Raw genomic sequence first — 25,177 nt, forward strand, 5'->3', positions numbered from 1 at the left:
TGGACCACATCAGGGATTGTTTTAATCACTCCACTCCTGGAGTTTCCTACTCATTATCCTTGGATTACGTCCACGCACGGCTGCGGCCACAGATCGCGCCGCACTGAAGCTTGAACCCCTGGTGGAACAAATTGTAATATGGTTGCAGCAGACAAATAGTTGTAGAGAGAGTAAACTAACAACTCCCCTAGTTCTACGGATAGTTTTTATTTAATGTGAAATATATAGCATGTAATGTCGAGAGCTCTGCAGCAAGCGCGATATTTGATATATACCTAAGCGAAAGCTACTGTGCTTGAGTCTCAGCCCCTCCCTCCCTCTTGGTTCTTGAATAAAGTGTTTGTTTGGAAATTGAGTTTCACTCGCCTACTCGGCCCACGCCTCAGCGACAATTGAGACAGCCGAGCAGTTTCTCGTAAATTTTGTTAAGTAACAAAATTTAAATTAATTATTCTAAAAGCAGGTTTTCTTCTGTAATTTAGATTTTATTAATTTTGTGTACACAGATAGCCCTAATTCCCTTATTTGACGGGTAATACTATGCCATATCTTTATTGCCATATAAGTAAATGATCTCTGAGATACTGACGTTCTACAACGAGGAACAATGTAAGGTTATTTCTTGTTCTTTGGGAATATGGCAGAAGTTGGAACATCTAATTAAGAAATGCTGGTTTACCTGATTTGATAATTTTATAAACAAACAAAAACGAATTATTCGAAAAAGGATATATATGACGATGGTAATGTATGTTATAGGCAAAATACTTACAAGAGTTTTGCAGTTTTTGTACTGACCTTTTACTTTTCCAAGACCGACAATCTCCGTATGCCACATATACGTAATCAAATAATGAGAGAACTAAGGCATCGCGGAGAAAATATTTTTGTTTTGGATTTAAAAATTGCTTTAATTTGTAAATGTTCTCAAAGCATATGTAACTGGTAAGTTTTTCTTTAATGTGAAAATGAAATGATAAAGAATTGTCAAAGCTGAAACCTAAATTTTTTCCTGTATTTACAACTGCAATAACTTTCAATCTCAACGTAGATGCTTCGTCCAATGTTCTCTCGAATGTCCTTGTTTTTATTGGTGATAATAATTTGAGATTTTTGAAGGTTAAGTTTTTGTTGAACTTCTGCAATGGATTGAGTAATGATTAATAAATGAAGTTCAAAATCACCGGCAAACTGTTTAAACTAAGAATGTTTTCGACTCTGATTCATGTCAAACACATATAAAGCAAAGAGAATGGGTGAAATTACTGACCCCTACAACTCGACTGTATCTACCTGTTAGAATGTCTTTCGTAACATTTAAGGAATTACTTGAGAATCCAAAATACTTCAATTTTGGAAAAATAGATTGTGACTCAAAATGTCAAACGCTTTACTCAAATCAATCATAGCTACACAAGTACCCTTTCCCTGGTTCTAATTATGCTCACATATATGTTTTTCTAATATTTCTGTATGCTTACAGGCCGCAAATCTTTCAGTACTTTATGCCGTCTTGGCAATAGATTGATTCAATGATTGCTTTTTTTCCAGATGAATGGGCATTTTTCGTTCAAAATATTGGAGTTTAGAATGTTTATTAATACACCAGAACAAAAAGGCAAGCAAATTTTATATCTCGAATTGAGATTCCATCTTCTCCAACCGCATTTAAAGTAATGCCTGCGATTATTTTTTCAAGATCGGTTTCATTAATTAGATGAAAGTTTAATACTCTGTCTGTTCCCAGATTACTGTTGTAAATAAGATCTGGAAATGTGGTATCAGGTAAATTATCAGTCCCTTAAAAACAAAAGGATATCTGTGTGCACTGTTAGAGCTGTTATGGAATCTCAAAGCGATTTTCATTTTTGGATATATTTAGTTTAATAGCGGTTCTCCAGAATTCTTGACTTTTTTTGTGAAAATGTATTAAAATAAATTATTTTTTCCCTAGCTATTGCATGTTTTGTATAATTCCATAGTTATCTATAATTTGTAAGTTACTGAGGAGACGATGTTCGTGCGAATTTTTTATAGACCTTGTTTGTTAACTTCATTAAGAATTTACTATTTTCAGTAATCCACATGGAGTAAAGGGTTTATCAGTGAATGTTTTGTTCTTCATCGGTATATATTTGTTTAATATTTCCATTATAAAGTTGTTAAAAATTTCTATTTGCTATCGATGTCCGATGTTCTATAATTTTTTGCCCACTGCAATGACAATCCTTCCATACGACTTGATATAATAAGACCAATTACGCTATGCTGATTGGTTAGAAAATGTATTCTAGTGGGATGCGTGATTGTATTTAATTAAGACTAAGCCAAGAATTCCATCCAAAGAATCTAATAAAGCTGAACAGTTACTTGACGGTGGTCGATAGATAGATATAAGAAAAAGAAAGATTCTTTTTTAGATTAAACGATACTGCGGAGTATTCAAGACTATGGATTTCTAAGTTTCTTTGTTGTAATGAATATATTTTTTAAAAGAAAACCCGACTCCGCCTCTATGATCTGCTCTCTCTGTCCTTAAAAAATTATATCCAGGAACTGACACAATTGCTCGAAATGTTTTCATTTAACGAAGTTTCATTTACGCAAAATATGTTAAAATTATTATAAAAAATATAGTTTGGAAGTTCATCAAATCCTGTATTTAGTGATCTAACATTTAAAAGACCTACAGAATAATATTCCTTATTATTAAACTCATTGTCGTTCATAAAGTTTAGATTGTCTTTTCCACACGCCGATTAACATGAGAACATTAGCCATTATCCCAAACAAAAAAAACTTTGAGTTGTCAGTAACCGAAACGAAAACAAGTTTCAGGAGTTGAACAATAATGTTAAGTAACCTAATCACCAGCCAACCTCGCGCCTCATCAATATTGATTTCTGAACTCTTATCCACACCACAAAAAACTTTAGCATTTCCACCGCTTTTTTGAATAATCCAAGATGAAGTTTGGTAATGTCCTCTTTTATTTGTACTCAAGTATTTCTTAGTATTTTCCGATTTCTTAATACCGACGTACGAACGTCGTTCGAGGAGAAGCGCACAATCACAACTGGAGGTCTATCATTTGCATTTTTGTTGGGTATGCGGTGACATTTAATGATTTCTGTTTTTTTGGATATTTACTTTTAATTTATTTTTTAACAGGACAATCCCCTTAGACGTGATATTTTCCTTTTGTTCGATGTTTAATAAGAATGCGTATTTGAGAGTTGTTCCTGTTTGTCACTGCTATCAGTCAATTGTTTATTTTTCTGATGCAGTTCGTCCCTTTGATACTAGCGGGATTGTATTTGGAGGTCATGTTCTTTTTGTTTTTTTTTTTCATAGTTTTCTACAGCATTTCCATAACTTGTGACTATATCATGTGCTGTTGTGGTTAATTGTGGTTATAAATGCACCGACACGTCTTTAACAAACTTGTAACAGCTGTTATCTGTTTACTACTTTGGGTCTGGTATTCTTATAAGATTAATTGAGCAGGCCAGACAAAGACGTTGTTCTATTCTTGCGGCATCTATTACCTGCGTCTCTTCTAATATCGTTTCTATATTCTTTCTTTGTTTTATTTCGATGTTTCATGTTCTTTCCATCCGTTGTACTCTACAACTTCTAAGAAAATCCATCTTTGTCGGTTCAAGTCTTCGTCTCTCACGTCTTATTAGCTCCCATCAATTTACTGACGGCTAGCTTTCCTTGATGAATGCGGTAGGATATTTCTTTTTTACTTGAGTCTTCCTTCGTTTTTTTTTACAACTAAATAGGTATATTCTTGACAAGCTTCGACTACTTGTTCATGAAATTGCACTGAAAGACTTCACTGATATATGATTTTACTAAAATTTATTTTTAAACCGGCCTCACTATGAGGATTTGGTCATCCCCGAACGAAAAGGTGCCAATCTTTTATTATCTTATTGATATATATTTCAAAAGCGTTGGAGATAAGCTATAGCCTTACCGGAGTCCTTTCTTCAGTCTTATTATTCTATTTGCCAAACTTTGCCAACCTTTGTCTAAAATATCAAATATATTGTCGTGAGAAACCATGCCATACACTTTTTCCAAGTCAATTATATAACATGCGCTTCTTGGTTTTTTTGCCTTTTTTTCTGTGGTCTACTCCTATCCAAGCTCCATAATAATACACACATACAGTCTTCCAATGGTCGCTGTTATACTGATATCTCTATAGTTCTAAGTATCATTTTTTCATCCTAATTTTTTTTTCTGCTACTTACTGCTATCGATCTTCAAAGTCATTAGTACACAGCCACAATCAATATTGTTTCCGCTTTTTTTCTGTCAACTTTCCAACTTTCTCATTTCATCAGAGATCGATCCCTGCATTGGGTTCTGTAATGCCTTTTTAAGATTTCCATACATTAAGTCCGTCGTGTCTTCTTCTACGGTGACAAACTTATGTGCCCAACGAAGTTTGTAGAGAATTTATACCTTATTTCAGAAATGTCTTATCCGCTATTAGCGTTATTGTTGTGGTACTACCGACTGATATTATGTGGGAAATATATTTGTGCCTTTATCAAACACTGATCACTAATAATTCAAAAATGATAAAAATTAGTTGCGAGTCGTTTAGTAAGATCCCGCTGGCGAGGATTAACGCGACCATAGTGACAATCGTTTAAATGAAAGCTTCGGAGCGCGATATCCGGATCCCCAAATTATACGCCCCCTCCTCCCATCCCGGAACACAAATCAAACGACCGCCGTTGCCGCAGCGGCAATTCGCCGCCATTTATTATTTAGGACTGCCCAGATTCCGCTGTCTAACCCTCTTATTTACGATATCAATAATCTAAAACCGAGCCCCTTCCCACCCCCCTCTTGCAACCATCCCCGGCGAAACCGGATATTACCGTGTGCTCGCGTCGTCCCGTCCACTCCACCTCTCCCGAAAGGATAGTTTTTGCAGGTTCCCCCCTTTTCGCAGTCCAACCCCCACCGCCACCCCGACAATCCCACCCCTTACCTAATTTAGCACTAATTACCGGAGCGTTAAAAAACGGAACGACGAAATGGGGGGCGATGGGGCGAACAATCCCCCTAACGTCCGTAAATTTTTGATACCAGTCGACCCCACCCCCCGCCCGGCCGGCTAATTAAGTAGAGTGTAGACAAGGGCGGCGCGGGGACGGAAGGAGAGGCTCGTTTTGCGGCCGAGATTCCGTCAAAATTTATGCGACCCCCCGTCGTGGGGGAGGTGGGGAACGCGCGCGCGCTCGTGAAATTTTATCACCGGGTCGCGGAAAGAAATTTAACGCTTTGTTATCACCTCATATTTTTCCAAATTGGACGTTCCCCTCTCCCCGGGGTCACCCCCTCGGGTATTACTTAGTCCCGGAAAAAGACGTTTACGGCGCGCCGTTTTCGTTTATTATCTGCGGTCGGATCGATCGCGATTTACGACCATCCCCCGTCTACGCTCCTGAATATTAATTGCTCGTGGACGAGCCGCCGCTCGCGCGGACAACCTCGACTCTCTGAAGATGGTTTCCACCCCCCGCCGCTATACCGGTACCCTTTAACTCCCTTGTTTAAAATATTAACAATTTTCGGCACTAACTTTTATGGCAAAAACACCGATAAGTAGGTAGAACTAATTACTATTTTTCTACTCCCTTCTGTAAAATGCCTAAGTATACAGAGGATCGATGAAAGAGTCACTTTACCACGTGAGTTTCTTGTCCCACGGATCCTAGTCCCTTCAGAAATTTCCGGGATATTCCCGTATCGTGCGGAAGAGACACGAGCGGAGCGAACGTTTAATAGACGAGTGACTTAAAATGTTTACCGAACGTGTTGCATACTATACTTTTTCTAATTTTTGAGTACATTTTCGCAAAACAACACGAATTCATCGGCCATCAGAATTGACAAACGTCAAAATTCAAGGCGTGGGAAATATCTACGCAAACATCCCATTGCTCCCAAACCCGTGCGGTAAAATCCCGGAAATGTCCGAAGTGGCTCGGATCCTTAGGAAACGAAACTGACGTTATAAAGTGACACTTCACGCAAGTTAGATCGGAGTGTAATTAAGGTATTTTACAGACTGGAGTAGAAAGTAGTATATTAAGCAACAAATGCGGTAAACGGCATTTGACTCACGAGTTTATTTGACACGAGCGGAGCGATCCAGTGTTTAATAAACGAGTGACTTAAAAAGGTTACCGAACGTGTTGTATTCTATACTTTTTCTACCACCGTTAGTTTTTGGGTATATTTTCGCAAAATAACACGGATACTTTCACTGACATAAGCGTCAGAATTGACAAATGTCAACATTCAGAACGTAGGAAATATCTCCGAAAACATCCGATTGCTCCCAAACACACATTTTTTTGCAGCAGTAAAGCAACAAAATCAAGATTTCCTTTCTGAATGTTTGTGATAAAAACATGGTCTTAAACTGGATTTGTTTAGTTTTCTTATCTTCTACTAGTTTATTCTCACATTATCAAACCTAACACTTTTTTTATCGTTCTTTTGCAATGCAAAGTTATATGTTCTGTTTTACTACAATCAGCTACTGGTGTTTCCTGTCAAATCAGTAGTCTTCACCGTAATTTTCTTGTTTCTTATTTGCATCTGTCTACTTAACCGAGGCATGTTCATTTTCTTGTCTGGTTGACAAGCCAAAATATTTGGCTCTAACAAGAGATATTTTAAAGTTTATTTTTCTAAATTATTCTATCTAGTGTTTAATTTTACGGCCACCCTTAAAATTTAAGATTAAGCAATGCTGTTGGGTGTAAATATTTAATGTCCAAGCAGAATAGTTAAGTAAAGATTTTGCTTTTTTTACTTTATTAACATTTAAGTAACAATTGCTCTAAAATAACATGTTTCCATAATATTTCTTATCGTATTCTTTATTACTGTCAGCACACTTTAGTCGTATATAATTTATAGATATCATTAAAAGTACTTATAATATCATGAATATTATTGTTACCAAAATAGAATTAAAATTCAAAAAAATACACACTTTTTCCAAGATTTTAATTATTATAGTACCCTGCAGGGGATCGGCTATTAATATTTATTTAGTATTATAATTCTACGATACCTAACATATAAAATCGAAATATTTCTACAGCTATCAATCAGAGCTAAGTAATTTTCACATATATTTTTTTCCGCCTAATTTAGCAAAATTACCCACAGCGCGCCGGGGGTATTTTTTTACTTAGTTACTTAGTAGACGTAATTCATGCATTTTATTTGACACAACATTTACGGAACCGAACGTACCAAACTAACGTTATTTTTTAATAATATAAACGGAAAGTTTTTTTGAAATACCCAGTATTTTCGCGACAGATGGTGGATGCGCGCCCGTGTTGAAATCTGACGACCGAAGCAGCGGTACGAAATTTGCCGCGCAGGATCAGCAGGAAAATTATCATCAGGCGGGATAAAATCGGATACCGGCGAAACGAAAACCAACATCCCAACCGCCCCTCCCGCCCTAACCAGGATCTAGATGCACACAATAGTCTGACGCCGCGTTATTGCCAAATTGGCAAACAGTTTTATCTGCGGGAAGATCGAAAAATTGCATAAATCGCGGGCGAAAAAATGGCGAGCCTGCCTGAGCCACCTCCTGTGCCGTCAAGCTGAATATTTCCGATTTTTGGGGCACAATATGATATCATCATAAACGGATTTTAACATCCACTTGACTTGATTAATTCTTTTAATTTTAGGTATAGTATCAAGAAAGAAACTAGAAAAAAATATTGTCTCGATAATATAATTACAAATATACAAGACGATTAAAAAATAAATGCTGACGTTGAGCCTGGGTTATCGAATCATGGAACAGTCCTGTTCAAAATGGTACAACAAAAACGAAGTTACGTGAATTTAGTCAGGAATGTACGTTAAAATTCTTTCAAAAAATAGATAGGGTCTTTTGCTTACGATTCCAAATTTTCTTTAAATCAAAAATTTGAATATGTAGTAGCTATACTTACCGACACCGTTGAGATTTGCTTTCCCATGAAAGAAGTAATAATTAATACAAATGAAATTAGAAAACAAAAATGGTTCACTCCAAAACTTCAATTAATAAGAAATAATGCACATTTTACAAGAAATATTAAAAGCTAGAACAACTTTTACAAAAATGAAATAAAGAAAGCAAAATGCGGTCTCACTAAGAAAATAATTGAAGACGAAGGAAATACAGCTAAGACCTACTGAAAACAGACCTTATTTCTATGGTACCTTGTATATCAAAAATCATTGAATCAGTATTAAAAAACCAAATTACCAAACATTTTGACAATTTTAATCTTTACTTTGGTCAGCAATACGGATTCAGGGAGGGTATTTTACAGACGGTAGTAGAAAATAGTATATTATGCAACAAGTGCGGTAAACGGCATTTGACTCACTAGTTTAATTGACCCGAGCGGAGCCCAGCGGAGCGTGTGTTTAATAAACGAGTGAGTTAAAAAGTTTACCGAACGTGTTGCATACTATACTTTTTCTACGACCGTTAGTTTTTGGGTCCATTTTCGCAAAACAATACGAATACATTCACTGACATGACCGTCAGAATTGACAAACGACAAAATTCAAAGCGTGGGAAATATCTCCGTAAACATCCGATTGCTCTGAAATCCGTGGATTCTTGGGAAACGAAACTGACGTGGTAAAGTGACGCTTCCCGCACGCTAGATCAGTGTGTAATTAGGTAATTTACAGACGGGAGTAGAAAAACAAATTAACAAGCGATTCGGAAAATCCAAAGGCACGGAACTTTTTGATTAGAACTTTGTGATCTAACGCTTTTGAAAAATCAAGATATATGACGTCCATTTGAGAACCTTCGTCAATAGCCTAAGAAATATAGTCGTTAAATTGGTAAGGTGAATCTCCCTTTAAAAAAAACATATTGTTGGGGAACTATTTGGTTAGTTTAGTTTTTAGTTTAACTATGGATGGACTCTAAAACTTTACAGAAATTGCAGATAAGGGAAATAGCCCTATGGTTCGTGATTTACAGTCTTTTTTGTGTACGGGAATAATTTTAGATATTTTCCATATACGGCTTGGTTTCTTAGACACAGATTAAAAAGTATTATAAGCGGTTTAGCCAGAACAAAACCAAAGTCATGTGTAAGGAATGCTGGAATAAAATTTATAAGAGTTTTTGCCACCTCATATTCGGAGAACATCTTTATGTTTATATTTTCAGAGTGGTGTAAATTACTAATACCATTAAAATTGTTGAGAGAATTCCCGTTAGAAAATGATTGTCAAATATATAGTGCAAAAGAGTTGAGTTGAGTGTCATTAAAGTTCATATAACTGGGTGCACCTGAGAATTCTCTTTCGTTTTTAACAAACGATCAAAAATTTTTAGGATCTTTTTAAACGTCGCATTCGATTTTCACTAGATAGCTTTTATAGCAGTCCCTAATTTCAGATTTTATCTTCGACCTAAAGCATTTAAAATTTTGCAATTCTGAGTGACTACCCGTACTTCTGAACCTTTTTTATATTGTATATTATATTTGAATTAAACTAGGGAGGATGTTAGTCAAAAATAGAACATTTATGCAGTAAAAACGTACGTATTTTATAAAAATTTAGACTATTATTGTAGATATATTTGCCACAACATTCTCTGGAAACATCCACATCCCATGTGGCATTTTTTTTAAGAAACAGCTTTTAGTGGGCCTGAGCTCATACCGCGAACATCAATACTGGCAATTTCACAATATTTCTTATATAATTATATACAAACACTCGAAATTTTACGCATTTTTTTCCCTTTCTCGCACTTTTCGTAGTAGGTTTTCCACGCATTATTATTAAATTCTACTCGTACTAAAACTGACAGTCGTTAATTATTAATATTTAATTAATTACTTATTAATACTCGTATCATTTCAAATCCTCCTTGGAATTAGGCAAAATACGTTTCATGGTTAGTTGTCAGCATTTTTCGATTATCAACCAATTAATTAACTGCAATTAACAAAAACATATATTAGTTAGGCAATTTTATTTTGTCGATTAACCAACCATTAATCGAAAATATGATTTAATTTAATTTAATGATTTAATTAAATTCGCGAGCAACATTTTTTGAGCGTTCAAATAAGTGCTGGCCAAAACATACACAGGTGCTCATATTGAATCGAAATGTATGAGAAAAGGACGCCAGAAATCTAGTAAATAATTACCTCTACGAGACACGCCCTGTATATCAACAGCGCTCGCTACACCGTTGCCAGGAGTAGGAATGGGTGTTGAAACGCAATCCGAGTTAAATATTACGCGGGCCGCTGCCAAGAGGCAAAATTAATTCTGTATTTTCGTCAGAACGAGAAAATTTTACCGAGCAATAATAATATCGGTGATGTGACGTGTACACGTAAAAATTATCACAACAATGAAGAGCCCATGCTATCGCGCCAAAAACCACTCTTCGATATCTGTTATCGGACCTTTTGTTTGTTATTTTGAAGGTTTTAATGTATTTTGGTCGTCACCGAATCCAAAGGAAATTTATTTACCCTTGAAATTTGATTTATTTCAATATGAGTTGCATTCGGAATATGTCGTCAATTGTTAATTGAAATGGAGTATTATTTAACCGATTACCAAATTACTCTTATTTTTGTGAACAGAAAAATGTATTCGGTCAGCCAAAATGGCTTGTTGGTTAATAACTTACGGTCAGCAGACTTTTCTAAATCGTTGATTAGTAACTTAAATATATAATTTACATTGAGCGACCCACGTTTAATGAAATTTTAGTAACTAATCAACAGGTAAATTAAAAAAAATCTAACCAAAAATAATCAAAACTAACCAATTGCGAAATCTTGCCGACCAAGTAATTGTTTTGCAGCTCGACGGTTTATTTGCAGCCATGATAATATATGCGGACCGACACTGATTAAATTCTTCATGGTTTGTAACATTGTTTGTAGAACAAGGGTTGCAGACTCTTTTTTTATTTATTACAAGCAATATCTTTGTATGCTGCACAATTGATTTAATAACGGAAAACTATTTAATTAATTCTCAACAAAATATATATTGTATTCTCAATTGTTACGTGTGAATTAACGTAATTTTAAATTTTTTACAAAAATTGAAAAAAGCTAGCGAATTTATATACTTACTTTTTTACTATTTTGCAAAAGATCGAACGTTCACACTTTCCTTAAGAATTTATTTTATAATAACCAAACAGTCGTTTTACGAAATTTCATAAGAATATTGTGAATTTACACTTTTTTTGCAGAAAATCGAGAATTCAAATTTGTTTTATAAAATTTCATAAAAAAAGAGCAGTGAACGGTGAACGGTGTTTTTTTTTAATATTAAGAAAATTCTCGAGGAATTTTGGAGAACAACATCGGAAAAGCGTCCCTCGCTCCCCGACGTTGCACGCCGTAAAAACACGCAGGACGGCGGCAACAGGTCGGTAACAGACAAAAAAATGACAAACGAAACGTTACTCACTCGTTGGGGAACTTCTTCAGCGTCCCGAGGGTGACACCTGAGGCTCTCCGCGCGTCCGCTTCGTCTTTGCGAATAACGGGGTTCACGCGCCCCACGTCGATTCGGTATTTTTCCTTTTCGGCGTCGCCCAGCGCCACGTAATCCATCAGGTCGCTGAAATCATCGAAATCGACTACTTCCTGGCGGTCGAGCGGGTCGTCGGCCGACGTCTTTTTGGACGCCCCCCGTAGCGCGGCGCCCTCGCTCGGAACACTTTCTTTCGACACGTTCCCGGCGCCGCCACCGCTAGAACGAAAAAATAATAAATACTCTCAAAACCTGCGTAGACCAATTTCAGAAAAAAATTACTTATAAATTTTTACCATTTTTGCAAAAAAAAAAATCACATGCGCTTCGGAAATTGAGACGATTTTCAAATTGTTCGTCCGTTTTATTAATTACACAGGTCCACAGTGATTTTGATGTTTGAAAACTGTTTGCTTATTTGTAAATTTTTGGGGGCCCTTTTTCCAAAAAACGCCTATATCACCTCATTTTTTTTATTGCGCTCTATATCTTAAAAATGTTATTTTATTAATATACACACTTATCACTGAATTGACTTTTATGAAATTAAATGTGATTTAGCAACGCTGGATAATATTAGATTTATCTGCAAAGCAACAGAGTTGGCGCAGAAGCGTCAGGGCGTTGTAACCTGCTTCTGCGCAGGTTGATTGTATTGGTCGTCGTGCTTTTGAGTGTTCTAGAACGTATAAATATGGAAAGAAGACATTGTGTGAACAATCCAAATAACTTTTTTTATATTCGTGGTAGTTATGTCCTAGTAATGCAAAAGCAAACTACAACTTCTTTTGTGAAAAATGTATACCCCGTTTATTTTGGTGTAAAAATTGACGACCAAGATAAATCTGTGCTCTTCATACTGTTTGTTCCGTTTGCGTTGAAGCATTAAGAAACTGGCAAAAAGGTAGGAAGAAATGTTTAAGCTTTGGTGTTCCTATGGTATGGCGAGAGCCTAGGAATCACAGTGATGATTGTTAGTTTTGTTCGTGAAATGTTCAAGGATTCAACACAAAAAATAAGAAACAAATTGTGCATTCCAATTTTAGCTCTGTTATTCGACCAGTTCCTCATGGACCAGATGCTCCGATACCTACCGCCCCAAAAGAACTAGAAAACGTCATACGTTCGAATCAGAGGAATCTAATTCCGACTCAGATGACTCCAGAATTCGGAGATGTTCAGAGTGTTTAACCAGAGCGAATTAAATGATTTAATTAGAGATTTGCACCTTCCAAAGGATGCATCCGAATTGTTAGCCTCCAGACTTCGTGGCGTAATATCAAGCTCTTATCCGGGTCGCGAAAAAGAGTTATGTCAATATTTTACCAGTGTATTGCAACAATAGGATTTCAATTTTTTACTGAATTAAAAAACAAATTATTATAGAAATATCGTTTTTTTTTTTCTTTAAAATTTGCAAAAAACCTTACGTGATATAAATAAATGCATAGAATTTTTGAAATCAGCCTACCAAAATTATACAAAATCAGTTTTCAAAATAAAAACATCTCTCAAAAAGTTTAATTTTGTAGATCTGCGTTATTTACAGATTTTAATCTTTTTTTTATCTCTAAAATGAAAACTTTATTGGCAATATAGCGATAACATTCTGATAGAATTTGAATTGATAAATACCGTTTTTAAGTCGGATAAATCAAAAAATACATTTTCAAAATCAACAAATGTCAAAAAACATTTGAAACAATTCTTAATAACGCATTTACTTTTCTCCAATGTTATGATTTTGTCGAAAAAAAAATCGCAACTAATTAAGAAAGTTTCATGTTTTTTAATAAATAATAAAAAACGTCAATTTATTTTCAAATGTAGAATTTTAACGGGTTGATGATTTTTGTAATATATTTTAAAAAAATTATGTAGATCTTTTTTGCTTGATATAACGGATGTTTCGAAAAACATGCGCTAAAGTTCGCCACCCAAAACAATGATCATATAATTAAAATATATTTTTTAAATACAGCTTTTGTAACAAATTGCGAAAATCTTTACGTCGTAGGCTACATGCCTAATTTTTATCATTTTCTTTGGCGTTCATTTTTCACAGAGAATTATTTTGCTTATAAAAGTTGCAGTTGATCTTGGTTTTTAACTACATAAGCCAGTGACGTAAATCTCTTTGACAATACTGTCAAGACGGCATTAACTTGGAATCTAAACATTTAAGAAGTTTTCTCCTTTCTCTAAATGGCTAATTTTCAGCTGAGCTTTGACGCAGGCTTTTTGCAACAACGTATATTTATAAAATGTCATTATATATTTAGAAAATTATTGAATGAAATGAATGAATGAACGCAAGTGCAAAAATGTATGGAAAAATCTCCGCACCGCACTCTCCCTAAAAAAGGCATATATTAATTAAATAAATTAGAATTAATAATTGCAATCTGAAAAAGATACCTGTATCTGTATCTATATTTTGACCCCTGCGGGCCGGCAATTGCGACGCAAACAAAATCCCGGAAAGCGAGGAGGGAATGGATGGGTGGGAGGGGGACGGATGGACGATAAGGACCCAAACCGTAGGGACGAATTAATTCGGGGGATTAAAGCAGAAGGGAGATTGACTTCTCAAATATTGAGCGCGCCATATCTTATTCAAAAGATTTAGTGACTTGCAGAACGATATGCATTATTTAGTAACGTCAGGAGCCGGTGAGGAGAGGGGGTGTCGGAACACCGGAGAAAACAAAAGGGCGAACCCGTCGTTTGTCCGACGAATTTGCAAACGTTAAATATTTAAAACAAACGGCAGGCGGAAGGCAAATAATAAAAAATGATACTGTTTATATTTTTATATAGTTATTTAAATTTAAATTTATATACCTGAATTCCACAGGCGGAAAAATTTTCATTTTAATTATAAAAAAAATCTCCTAATTGGCGGCAATTATTTTCATGTGACAGCGGACTGCTTCAATTGTTTATTGGAACAGTTGCCTTACTATTTATATTAATAATTTATTTTATATAAATTTAGAAGTTACACCATGCTTCCTTGTATTTCAGCTAATACATTAATTAAGTGGTAGAATTGATTACGGATTTACATTTCATGCAAAGGTTTTTATCAAGGATTTTGCTGGTAAAATGTGCATGCAACTGACTTTATCATAACAGTGTAGGTTTTTCTTTTTTCGAAAAATAATTTTTTCCCACTGCGCGGCGTTTTTCAAATTAAAAGGAAAAATTTTACAGCGAACCCCAAAATCGACGGCCGTTTCGTAATGGCGGCGCCAAATCATCGGTTTGATTTTGTTTATAATAACGTCGAAGGTAAATACGCGTTAAGGTATATTTAAATTTCGCTTGTGTAGTGTGCGCAGCGTCAGCGTTATTTGCAAAGGTCGAATAAAATATTTGCACAGTCCCGCTTTGTGGACTTTAACCCCAAAATAAATTTCCGCATCTGTGTGCGTTTACGATTCGGCCAATAGCTGGCGAGACCCAAAAATACAGGACAACTCGAGTTCGACCCAAACTGACTTTAAGTGAGAAGTTTATTTCAATAAAAATTATTATTCAACAGTAAGTAAAAATAATAAATCATATGACAACTTTGACAACCACCAAAACTAAATGTAAAATTAGTAATAACAATCGTTCTAAATAACGTCTTTGGCTATAGCTTCACTATTATCACTTGTCGCCAGTAAAAAAAAAGTAAAAAATAAAAATAACATAGCTATGACATTTCCACTATTCATTTCACAAAAAATAGCTTTGTGTCACGAACGATGCAACGCGATGCCTTTATTAATAAGATACTCCGTAAAACGATCTAAAAATGGGACATAATGATGGACAGACTTAAAATTCCCAAGTTGTAATGATTTTCATGTAGATTTGGCCACGCTGCGCCAGCCAGAATATTTTTTTAATGTACACCGAATCATCCAAACTTTCAATAGTCCCTACAATTATGTTAGTTTTCAAACGAAGAGAAGCTATGTGTAAATTTTGTGACTTTGTTATTTTATCATAAATAAAAAAAAACACAATTTTGGTCGAATATCTACGGAACCACTGAAAATTTCAAAACTTTACAAATGGCATATTGGCGAGCACCAATATGGGCAACTGTGCGGGTGGTTCAATTTCTATTAGTCCTGTACATAATGAACGACAAATGGAGAAAGGAAAACGGAGGGAAACGTTCCCATGCGGTCGAGAGGCGGGCGTGTGCGATGGTGTGTTAATCGAAAAACGTATTTAGGAAAATAAAAAGGAGGAAACAATGCGAGATCGTTAAGTCGTGGGAAAAGTTCGGTTGTTTAGTCGAAAATTAGCGTCGACAAAGTAAATCGTTGCAAAAGCACGTCGTTCGGCGCGAAAAACAAAAAGAAGTGATAGTGGAATTTAGTTAAACGAAGTGTGGGAACATATTTCATAAAAAAAAGACAGCGAAAGTTACGCGTCTATACAAACAAAAACAATTACTAAGTGAGAATATTAGGGAATATGCGGACAGAAGCGCCGTGTATATAACGGCCATATCGATTTTGACCAAAATTCGATTTTAAAATAAAAGAATCAAATCGAAAAGTATCGAAGTTCTAATCATTTTCAATAAGGTTCTAAGCAGTCTAAATTGCAATTTTGACAAACGGGTTCAAATTTCTGTAATATTTAAGAAGTACTTAAGTTATCTTAGCGAAACTTACAACGAAGTTTAAAAACAAACCATATTTATAACCTAATTAGGAAAAAAAAATACCATCTTAGTGTGCCCAAAAATGTATTCTAATTTAAGAAGAAATTTAAATGGCTGTATAACTTGCTATTTAATTATTCATCAAATGGTATAAGAAGCTAACAGAATTACGGATTATGGCACCATTTGGTGTTTTGTAGATAAAAGTTTGGGTATTTAGATGTGTCAGATAATTTATTTAGATGACCAGTTTGTCTCATTTTTCTATAGTAGTATTAATTTATGTAATTGTTGAAAATTGGATCCTTATCGTGGTGGTTAGTTTAGTTAATTGGCTAGTGGTTAATTCAAATAAAGATTTACCGAAAAGTAGAGTGTATTTATGTGATCCTTAGTTTTCATTAGCTAGCTGTCCTTATAGTAGGGATAATAAGGCACTTTCCAAGTTTCTGACAATTTTAAAAAGTTTTATTATGTACTGCTATTGTCAAGCCACACAATAAATTTTCTAGAAATCTTGACAAAAAAAATAGCCTTTTTCATGAAAAATTTAAATTATTTTAAATTAATTTAATTTTTTAAAAATCCCCAAATAATTCCCCTCCCTAATGATAGCCAAATTGAACCAAAATTGAAACTAAGCAATCGTTATCGCAGACGTTATTTAAACACAAAAGATCAAACAAAAAAAAAAAAACGAGATGGCAAAAATACACATTCGATCCGGCAACGCCGCGCCCTGAAATTGTTTATCCGCTCCCGTCCATCGGCAGCATAATTATTTAACGTATTAACGCTACGCGCGTTAAATGTGCGGTAAACATCGTTTTGCGTCCACATTTTAGTCAAAGGTTATCTCGAAACGATGCCCGCCATTAAATTTGTTGAAACGCGTCCCCGAATGATACGACTAATTAGTATGGCTGGCGTTTATTTCCCGCCAAAAAAACAGTTTAATCGCGTGCGCGAGTTTTACGAATTTACAGGACGATTCTTGCAAAAAATATAGAAAACAATTTAGTTCACTAAAACTATTAATATCGAGAACGCACTCACACATACATCGCCCTGTATATACGTTTTACGACGAGGCTCACATGGCGGATTATCTCGACTTTTTCTCTTTATTGCCGAGCTCAACGGTTTAGTACGGACCTAGGTGGAGGGGCGAGAGAGTTCCAATTGTTGCCGCGCTATTGCCTTCCACGACTATTAACCGAATTAATACGCAACCCCCCCTCTGCCCCTGGCGAATTTACCGGAAATTGAATTAATAGTACGCGATAACGTTCCCGAATGCCATCAGGATCCCTGATAGTGTAACACCGAGTAGTCGAAACGTCGTCGGCCGGAAACCCGACCCCGATTGAAATGTCAAAGTTGTCGGTCGCCGGTCGTCCCGAGCCATTTTCGATGATGGGGGCGGCGGGCAATTGCAGCCGAAAATGCAAAAAGGAACGACAGTGTGACGTATTTGGTTTGGCAGTTTTTATTTATTAAATACGCACAAAAATAGGAGCAACTAGAAGATTAATACGCGACTGATAAAAACACTATACCGTCATCAAAATTGTATAATTACAAGAGAATTAACAAAATAATTAAATAATAATTTCCGCGTAATATTTTAATGAAATAATTGAAAATTATGATAGAAAAAAAGAATTAAATATGAGTGGCAGGTAATATAATTAATATTTTTATTGAAATTAATAAACTTTAACAAGCTTAAGTAATTTAACAAATGCTATAATTTAATTAAGAATTAAATAAATGACAATTAATTAATTTCACACAACTTTGCTTCCCATACTTTGTTAATTTGTAAGGGTTCAGATATCTAATATTTCGAGATAATTTAATTAAATAAATTATTTTATTATTTAAACAGGGTTAGAAATAGATTATTAAGAACTGATTAAACTGAAAAAAAAAACACTGTACCGTCATCGAAATTGTTTAATTACATGAGACTTAACAAAATAATTAAATAATAATTTCCGCGTAATATTTTAATAAATTATTGAACATTATGAGAAAATTATAATTAAATATGAGTCTCAGTTAATATAACTAATGTTTTTACTGAAAGCAGGTAAAAAAAATTAATAACCTTTAAAAAGTTTAAGTAAATTATTAAATTGTATAATTCAATTAAGAATAAAATAAATAATAATTAAATTCATACAGCTTTACTTCCGATACTTGTTTAATTGGTAAACACGGTTAGAAATAGGTAATCATTAACTGATTAAACTAAAAAAACACTGAACCGTCATCGAAATTGTTTAATTATATTAGACTTAACAAAATAATGAAATAATATTTTCCGCGTAATATTTTAATAAATTATTGAGAATTATAAAAAAAAAATATGAGTAGCAGTTAATATGACTAATGTTTTTACTGAAAGCAGGTAAAAAAATAAAAATAAAATTAATTTAATTAACCGCTTTGCTGTAACTCTTTAACCCGTTTAAGAAAATAAAAAAGTGCTTAAAAAAATCAATTATAAATATCAATGGCATTTAATACAATTAATGACTATAACTGAGAATAATGTACTTAATTAATGACCGGTGTTCTGTAACTTTAATCACTGGAAACGTGCAAAATCAAAAATGAAACATTAATGTTGCCTTTAAGTAATTTATTATTTTTAATTCAATTAATTAAGAGATGAATAATTGATAATTAGTAAAAACCGATACGACACGGGTATGCTTTGTTAATGTTTCATATGCTAATTAGATATTTAATAGTCGGAAATAATGCAATCAATGAACCGCAACATTTTAACCCTTTACGGACAGAAAATGATTAAAAAATTAATTAAAAGTCAAAAACAAACACCGTCAGATTTCCAACAGGTGCTTTATCTACCGGCAGTAAATTTAGACACTGGGAGACACTCACCCGCGTCTATTCTGGAGTAGCCTGTTCCTGAACCCGTCGTAGGCGGCGGTACCGCCGTCGACCACGTACCGAACCTTGCCGTGCGACGGCACCAGATGTTTACGCGAGAGTCCCAGGTCCATCCTCAGGTCGACGATCAGCACCAGGGTAAACACCACGACCGCGACGCTCAGACCCACCACGATCCTCTCTTTCAGTTTCACACCCACGCGGAACAACATTACGTCGTCGCCCACCGAATCGTTTTCGTCAATGAACGGAGAAGCGCGCCCGACGCCCGTTACGCGACTATTCGTCTTTACGTCGCCGGTAAAGGTCGGCACGGACGAGTGCGGCCGGCGCGGCAATCGCTGCGGTGGCTGCGGCGGAGACGGAGGCGGTGGCGGCGGACTGTATTTGGTCTTGAATCGACGTTCTTTGGATGGTTCTTTGGCAGCGTTTCGTCTGGCATCACTCACATCGTTGCCGCGAGCGTATCGTCCCGGTATTGATGCTACGTAACTCGAAGCGGTACCGTTATCTATTAGAGGCGGAGATAACGCGCTATCAGTCGCCGTCGACTTTTTGCCGTTCCTGCTAGCTGCTTTCTTCCACTTGTCGTCGAGCTTACGCAGGATACTCGGCAGCAGTTTCCTCTTAGTTCCCGGACTATAATGCTCGTGGATGTAGCCTTCCGGCGGTTCCGGCGGTGTTCGGAACGCACGAGTGCGCGAGTACCGTCGCGCTAGGATAATGGACGTTTCCGGCGACGCCGGTTTTCCCGTCAGACCGCGGACGGATGCGGCGGACCATCGCAGCTCGGCGTCGTCGTCGTCGTCGTTGTCGTCACCGTCGATAGTTTTTGTATTAGCCAGATTATTCGACGGAATACGGTTTCGATCGGGTTCACCTGGAAAAAATGAAAGTTTCCCACTATTTTTCAAATTTCATAAAAATCAATAGGGCTGGCCGCCTAGTCGAGTCGTAGCGACCATGAAATAGGTGGGTGCGGCGATTTTTTATTTTAACTGAATGCGATTGATTTTGTGATTCTGTGAACTTTATCGGAATTAAAAATGCCAAACAGAAAATGGTGTTTTGTTCCAAAATGTAGCAATACGTCCAGTGGATCACCAAAAAAAAAATTCTGTGAGTGTTCCACAAGCTCCTCTACAACGTAAACAGTGGTTTGACGCAGCTTGGCGAGATGTGAAATCAGTTTCTTGCACGTCGATCATTTCGACCTGTAAAATCACATGGAAAACGCCTAGAATATCAATTGAGTACCGTTCGAGCCCGGATGACACCTACCGGACAGACATTTAATCTCTGCAAGACAGCGAGCGCTCAGCGAAAAGTGTCTCTTTTCAAGTGGACAAAAAAATACATTATGAGATTATATCTACGTGACTGGACGTTCTCCTAGAACTTCTCTCATTGAAAACATCATCACGAATCAAGCCAATTTTCGTTACAAAGTAATTTCGATTTTTAGAAGTCTAAGCAAGTTATACAGAACAAGGGGCCAAAAATCAAATTTTTTATTGTGTACTTGCCCAATAATTTTTGCTTGGTAATCCTCGAACAAATTAAAATTGATTTTGATGAAAATTGACCTAGATTCCTAATATGAAGTATAGGTAAGTACGACATTTATATATATTTATTTAATATTTAATATTTAATATTTATTTTCTTGAAAGGAGGCGAAATTCGTAAATTTTTGACATTTTCGGAATGTGCCTGATCGCTTAACTAATGCAAGGGGGAACAAAAAAATTAATTTTGTAGATTGTAGAAGAGAATAAAACACACTTTTCAGTATGTTTTGCCGTTTAGCCGTTACTGCATGAAAAATAGAATATTCAATGCAGAAAAAAACTGATAATAGCTTTCATAATAGCTTTCATAATTGTTAATATCATAACCTCAAATAAAGCAGAATTCAATTTTACCAATTAACTTTATATGTATATTTAAATTTACGTTATTTGCCAAAAACTCATACACCATTTCCATACTCACATGGGGAAAATTTCGCGAATCAGCATTTTGACAACCTTGAAGCATTATGTAAAATACACTAACGTTTATGAGAATTCGTAATACTCTCCATGTACTCTGCAGTCCGGCACAACGTGGCGTGTCTGGCTGCTCACTCACGCGGCCTAGCATCGCGCAAAAGATTCGTTTTCTAGCTTCGCGTCGATCCTTGATTTTAAAATGTTTACGGCGGGCGTAAATATCAATATTTTGCGATATTTTTTTCACTTTTTCAATAACAAACTCTCTAGATTTTAGTTAAAATAAAAGTCATACGAAACATATCGAACCGATCTATTGATATTAATTATATATAGTCCCCTCGTTACGTCAATGCCGGTATTCATTCGCAGCTTTTTTCGGTTTAAGAACATCTCGTCAAAGGTTTGTCAAATAAACGGGCCGAATTTCGTCTAAAACTGAATTTAAAAAACGAGTGCTTTATGCTCGGACTTTGGAAAAAAATAATTGTTGGTGTGTCGCGAAATTTAGTGCGGAAAAACAAACAAATCCAGCTTGGGATTATACTTTGTACACAGATATTTATAAGAAAAATCTTGGTTTTATAGATAAAAAAATGTTATTTAAGAACATATATAAAATTTATTTAAATTTTAATACAATATAAATCAATCAATCTGACTTATTTGGAATATGGAATGATTTTAGACTTATGCAAGGAAAAATAAGCACATTTCTCTTCATATTTTTCGCTAAAACTGACACATTAAAGTTGTTTCATTGTTGAGAGCATATTATTAAGATTATTTATGATAATCTGAGAAAATTTAATTTTGTGTTAAGGAAAAAACCGTTTCACTATGACTATTTTTTATCGTACTATCTCTCTCTTTTCTCCGAGTTTAGAACACCCGTATGTGAAAAAAAAAGCGTCGACCTTACCATTTTTCTTATAATAATACGCTTATTGTTGCTTATCAAAAATACATGCAGCCGGTAGAACCAGACACTGTTACCAGATAGGCACCGAAGTATCGAGCTTTATTTCGAAAATGGCGGTGTATATATGCAAAAGAATAGCCCGCCGAATTTGCGGGACGAATCCAATCTCTTTAAGCAATAAATAGCCACGCAGTGTCTATGACATCCGGTCGTTTCTCGAGTAATCCGAAGAAAACGCATAAATATCGGTTTTTCCCTCCCGGCCGGCATCTACGGCGACCGGACCATAAATTGCGGCGACCGAGCCACATACGTATCTACTAAACGGACACGACAGAGCAGCAATATTATCCCCTGCCATATATCAAGACGCGGGACAGCCTCCCAAATTCGAATTCTAATCTTTGCTTCGCATTAAGTCACGTTGCAAATGCCCACACCCCCCTCCACCAATCTGGTAATCCCAAGTCCGTGTCTCTCCGCCTCTGATATTTGCACACTTCTGCTTCCTGAATCAGGAACTAAAAATGAACCACCAAATTTCCAAGGGTGCTCAAGGTGCGAGTATTAAAATATTCAAAAATCCTCTAACTTTCTAAGAGTAAAGAAAAATTCCTCCAAGAATGCAAATGAGGCCTGTTGAAGAGTGAGACAAAAAAATTGAAGTTCTTTCGCTTGCGGCGATGTGGCGATAGTTACGCCACTGTTAATACTATTTAACCAGGTAAATTGAGGATTCGACGCGACGTTAGCAATTTAACTCAAAGTCGCATCATTGTCGTGCAAATTTCGTTACCGCGACAACCGTGGGCGAAATACAATTTTGCAAAGTGTAGCCATTTGTTTTTGGTTGAAATTCGGAATACCTGCGGTACACCACAAAGGAGATGTTTTATAGTCAGCGTTAAAGGGAATATTAAACTTTTAAAATAGTAAAAAATACACACGATGTAAATGTGTAGCCATATAACAGTCCTTAAAAAATTCTCTAAATCGGGAAAGAAATTAGGCAAACCAAAAAAATATAAATAAAAAATAAGCCTATTAAATGACAATGACAATTTAAAAATAAATTTTTTAAAACATTTTTTCAGTGGTATAGCATAAAATGGACATTAATACTCGCTAAAAAGATGTACATACGCAGAATTTTGCAAGTACATTCAATTTTTTTCGAAATTAAAAAAAATTACTGACATGTTTCTCCCATTGCCAACGATCCGACGGAATTTTTTTATCAAACGCGTCAGAAACGGGAAATTATTATTTTTTGGGGGTTGATTTCTATCCGTTCCGCGTCGATAAATATTTATAAATGCGGGTTATACTCTTCCGGCCAGATCTTTTTTTAAATACGCGCGTACATCGCGGAATATTCTCTCGGGTTTATTAACCGCCGTGTCGCCCGGAATGTTCCCGGACGCCGACGCCCGCGCGAGGGGCTGAGGGGGACGCGCGTTCGTTAATAATTAGCAAAATTAATTACGACCCCGTTGTTAATTTACAATATTTATGCTACATTCGGTTGACCGTTTGCGACCCCCCCTCCTCACTCCCCGAAAACCGCACGGTCGGGGGTGTTATTATGGCGATTTCTACATTATTTTTCCGATAAAATTAATACAACAAAATTTTAAAAATACATGAAAATTTTGGAACAAGGGCGAGTTTTCTTTACTACTTTTAAGTACAAAATATTATAACGCATTATAATAATTATTATTGGGCAAAAATTTTCGACAAAACCTGTGGCTCCGACCCCTCAAGTCGACATGCAAATAGCTAAATAGTTAGGCTAACCCATCGTCCGCTCGGTTATCCTCAACAGACGAAGAGAACCAGGATAACTGCTGTCTGTATCTTTCTCAGCAGTAACGTGTTGACGAGCTCCTCGTGACATACAAGAAGAGAAAGCCCTCGACATCAGAAATCAAGTCAGCACACTTCAAATAGGCAGACCGCAACCTTCGCGAGAGGCAAAACAATTTAAAATGACAATGAAATACTTGTTTACTCAGAATGCTTAATGAATACATGAATGGTTCGCGAAAAACTGTTTGATTGTATGTTCATTTGTTTGTACTGTATTTTACCCTATTTTGTACAGTCACTAATTGTACTTGTCTACAGGACTTAAGAACTGTACACCCTTGATTATTGTTCGATTTTGTCGAAATGTGTCGTATAGGTCTCTGAAAAATGCATTAAAACCTTGTTTTACTTATTGCTTAAAGTATGGGTAAGTGAGAGTATTTAACAAAAGACAAGGAAGAGAGAAGCACTGTTAGGGATTTTTTAAAAAATAAAGTACTTAAAACCCAACTATACCAATTTTTAAAATGTTTTAATGCAGGGTGTTTGAAATATTCTTGCCCCGGTCAAGGCTGTAACATCGACTACAATTTGATTTTGATAATTTTTTTCTGTTGGATTGATCTCTCAAAAAAGTACTAAAACCTTATATTTCTTATTAAATCAACCTGAACTCATAGCTAATGGGGAATAATTTTTGACTACATAAAACCTAACTATATTAATTTCCATGAAGTTCGGATACAGGGTGCTCGAAATATAGCGGGCGCCTCGCTTAAGCATTAATAATGTATAATATTTGTTTATGGCTCAATTTTGATCTTTTTTTTTTTTTCGCTGGATAGATCTTACTAAAGAGAAATGAAACGGTTTTTTCGTATAGTATCGACTAAAGTAGTGGCAGTGGCTAACCGACATGGTTTTTTGAAGTCGAAAATCGAGAAGTATTTTAGAGATTTTTTTTAAATTTAAAATGACAACAGATTCGCGTTCAGGACAACCTAAAAGTAACTATAGCAATAACCAAAGTTTTTAATGATTTAAAAAAATAAATAATGTAAACTTTGTAAATAACGATTATTTTGTATGTGATTTTAAGATCTTACAAATTTGAATTATACAAATTTCAAAAATAATGATAAAAAGTATCATCTTAAAACAACAGCATTAATAAATCTTAGTATTCGAAAGGTGGAAATAAAATTAAAATATAAATTAGCGAGTGAATTTGACTGTCCATGG

General features: G+C 35.6%; 1 protein-coding gene across 2 annotated transcripts in view; it reads right to left on the reverse strand.

The window, feature by feature from the left end:
* LOC132700011 (extracellular serine/threonine protein CG31145) overlaps nt 1–20,085 on the reverse strand; it is a 102,074-nt gene extending 81,989 nt beyond the window's left edge. For both annotated transcript variants that reach the window (XM_060667058.1, XM_060667057.1), the window contains exons 1-2: nt 19,199–20,085; nt 11,545–11,829 (exon numbers count right to left, since the gene is read on the reverse strand). In XM_060667058.1, coding sequence (XP_060523041.1) covers nt 11,545–11,829; nt 19,199–19,419 — 506 coding nt within the window. In that variant the 5' untranslated portion in view covers nt 19,420–20,085. The remainder of the gene's footprint in view (nt 1–11,544; nt 11,830–19,198) is intronic.
* Nucleotides 20,086–25,177: the final 5,092 nt, after the last annotated feature.

The sequence above is a fragment of the Cylas formicarius genome, unplaced genomic scaffold (assembly GCF_029955315.1).
Source record: "Cylas formicarius isolate icCylForm1 unplaced genomic scaffold, icCylForm1.1 PGA_scaffold_3__17_contigs__length_32017465, whole genome shotgun sequence".
Classification (NCBI taxonomy): Eukaryota; Metazoa; Arthropoda; class Insecta; order Coleoptera; family Brentidae; genus Cylas; species Cylas formicarius.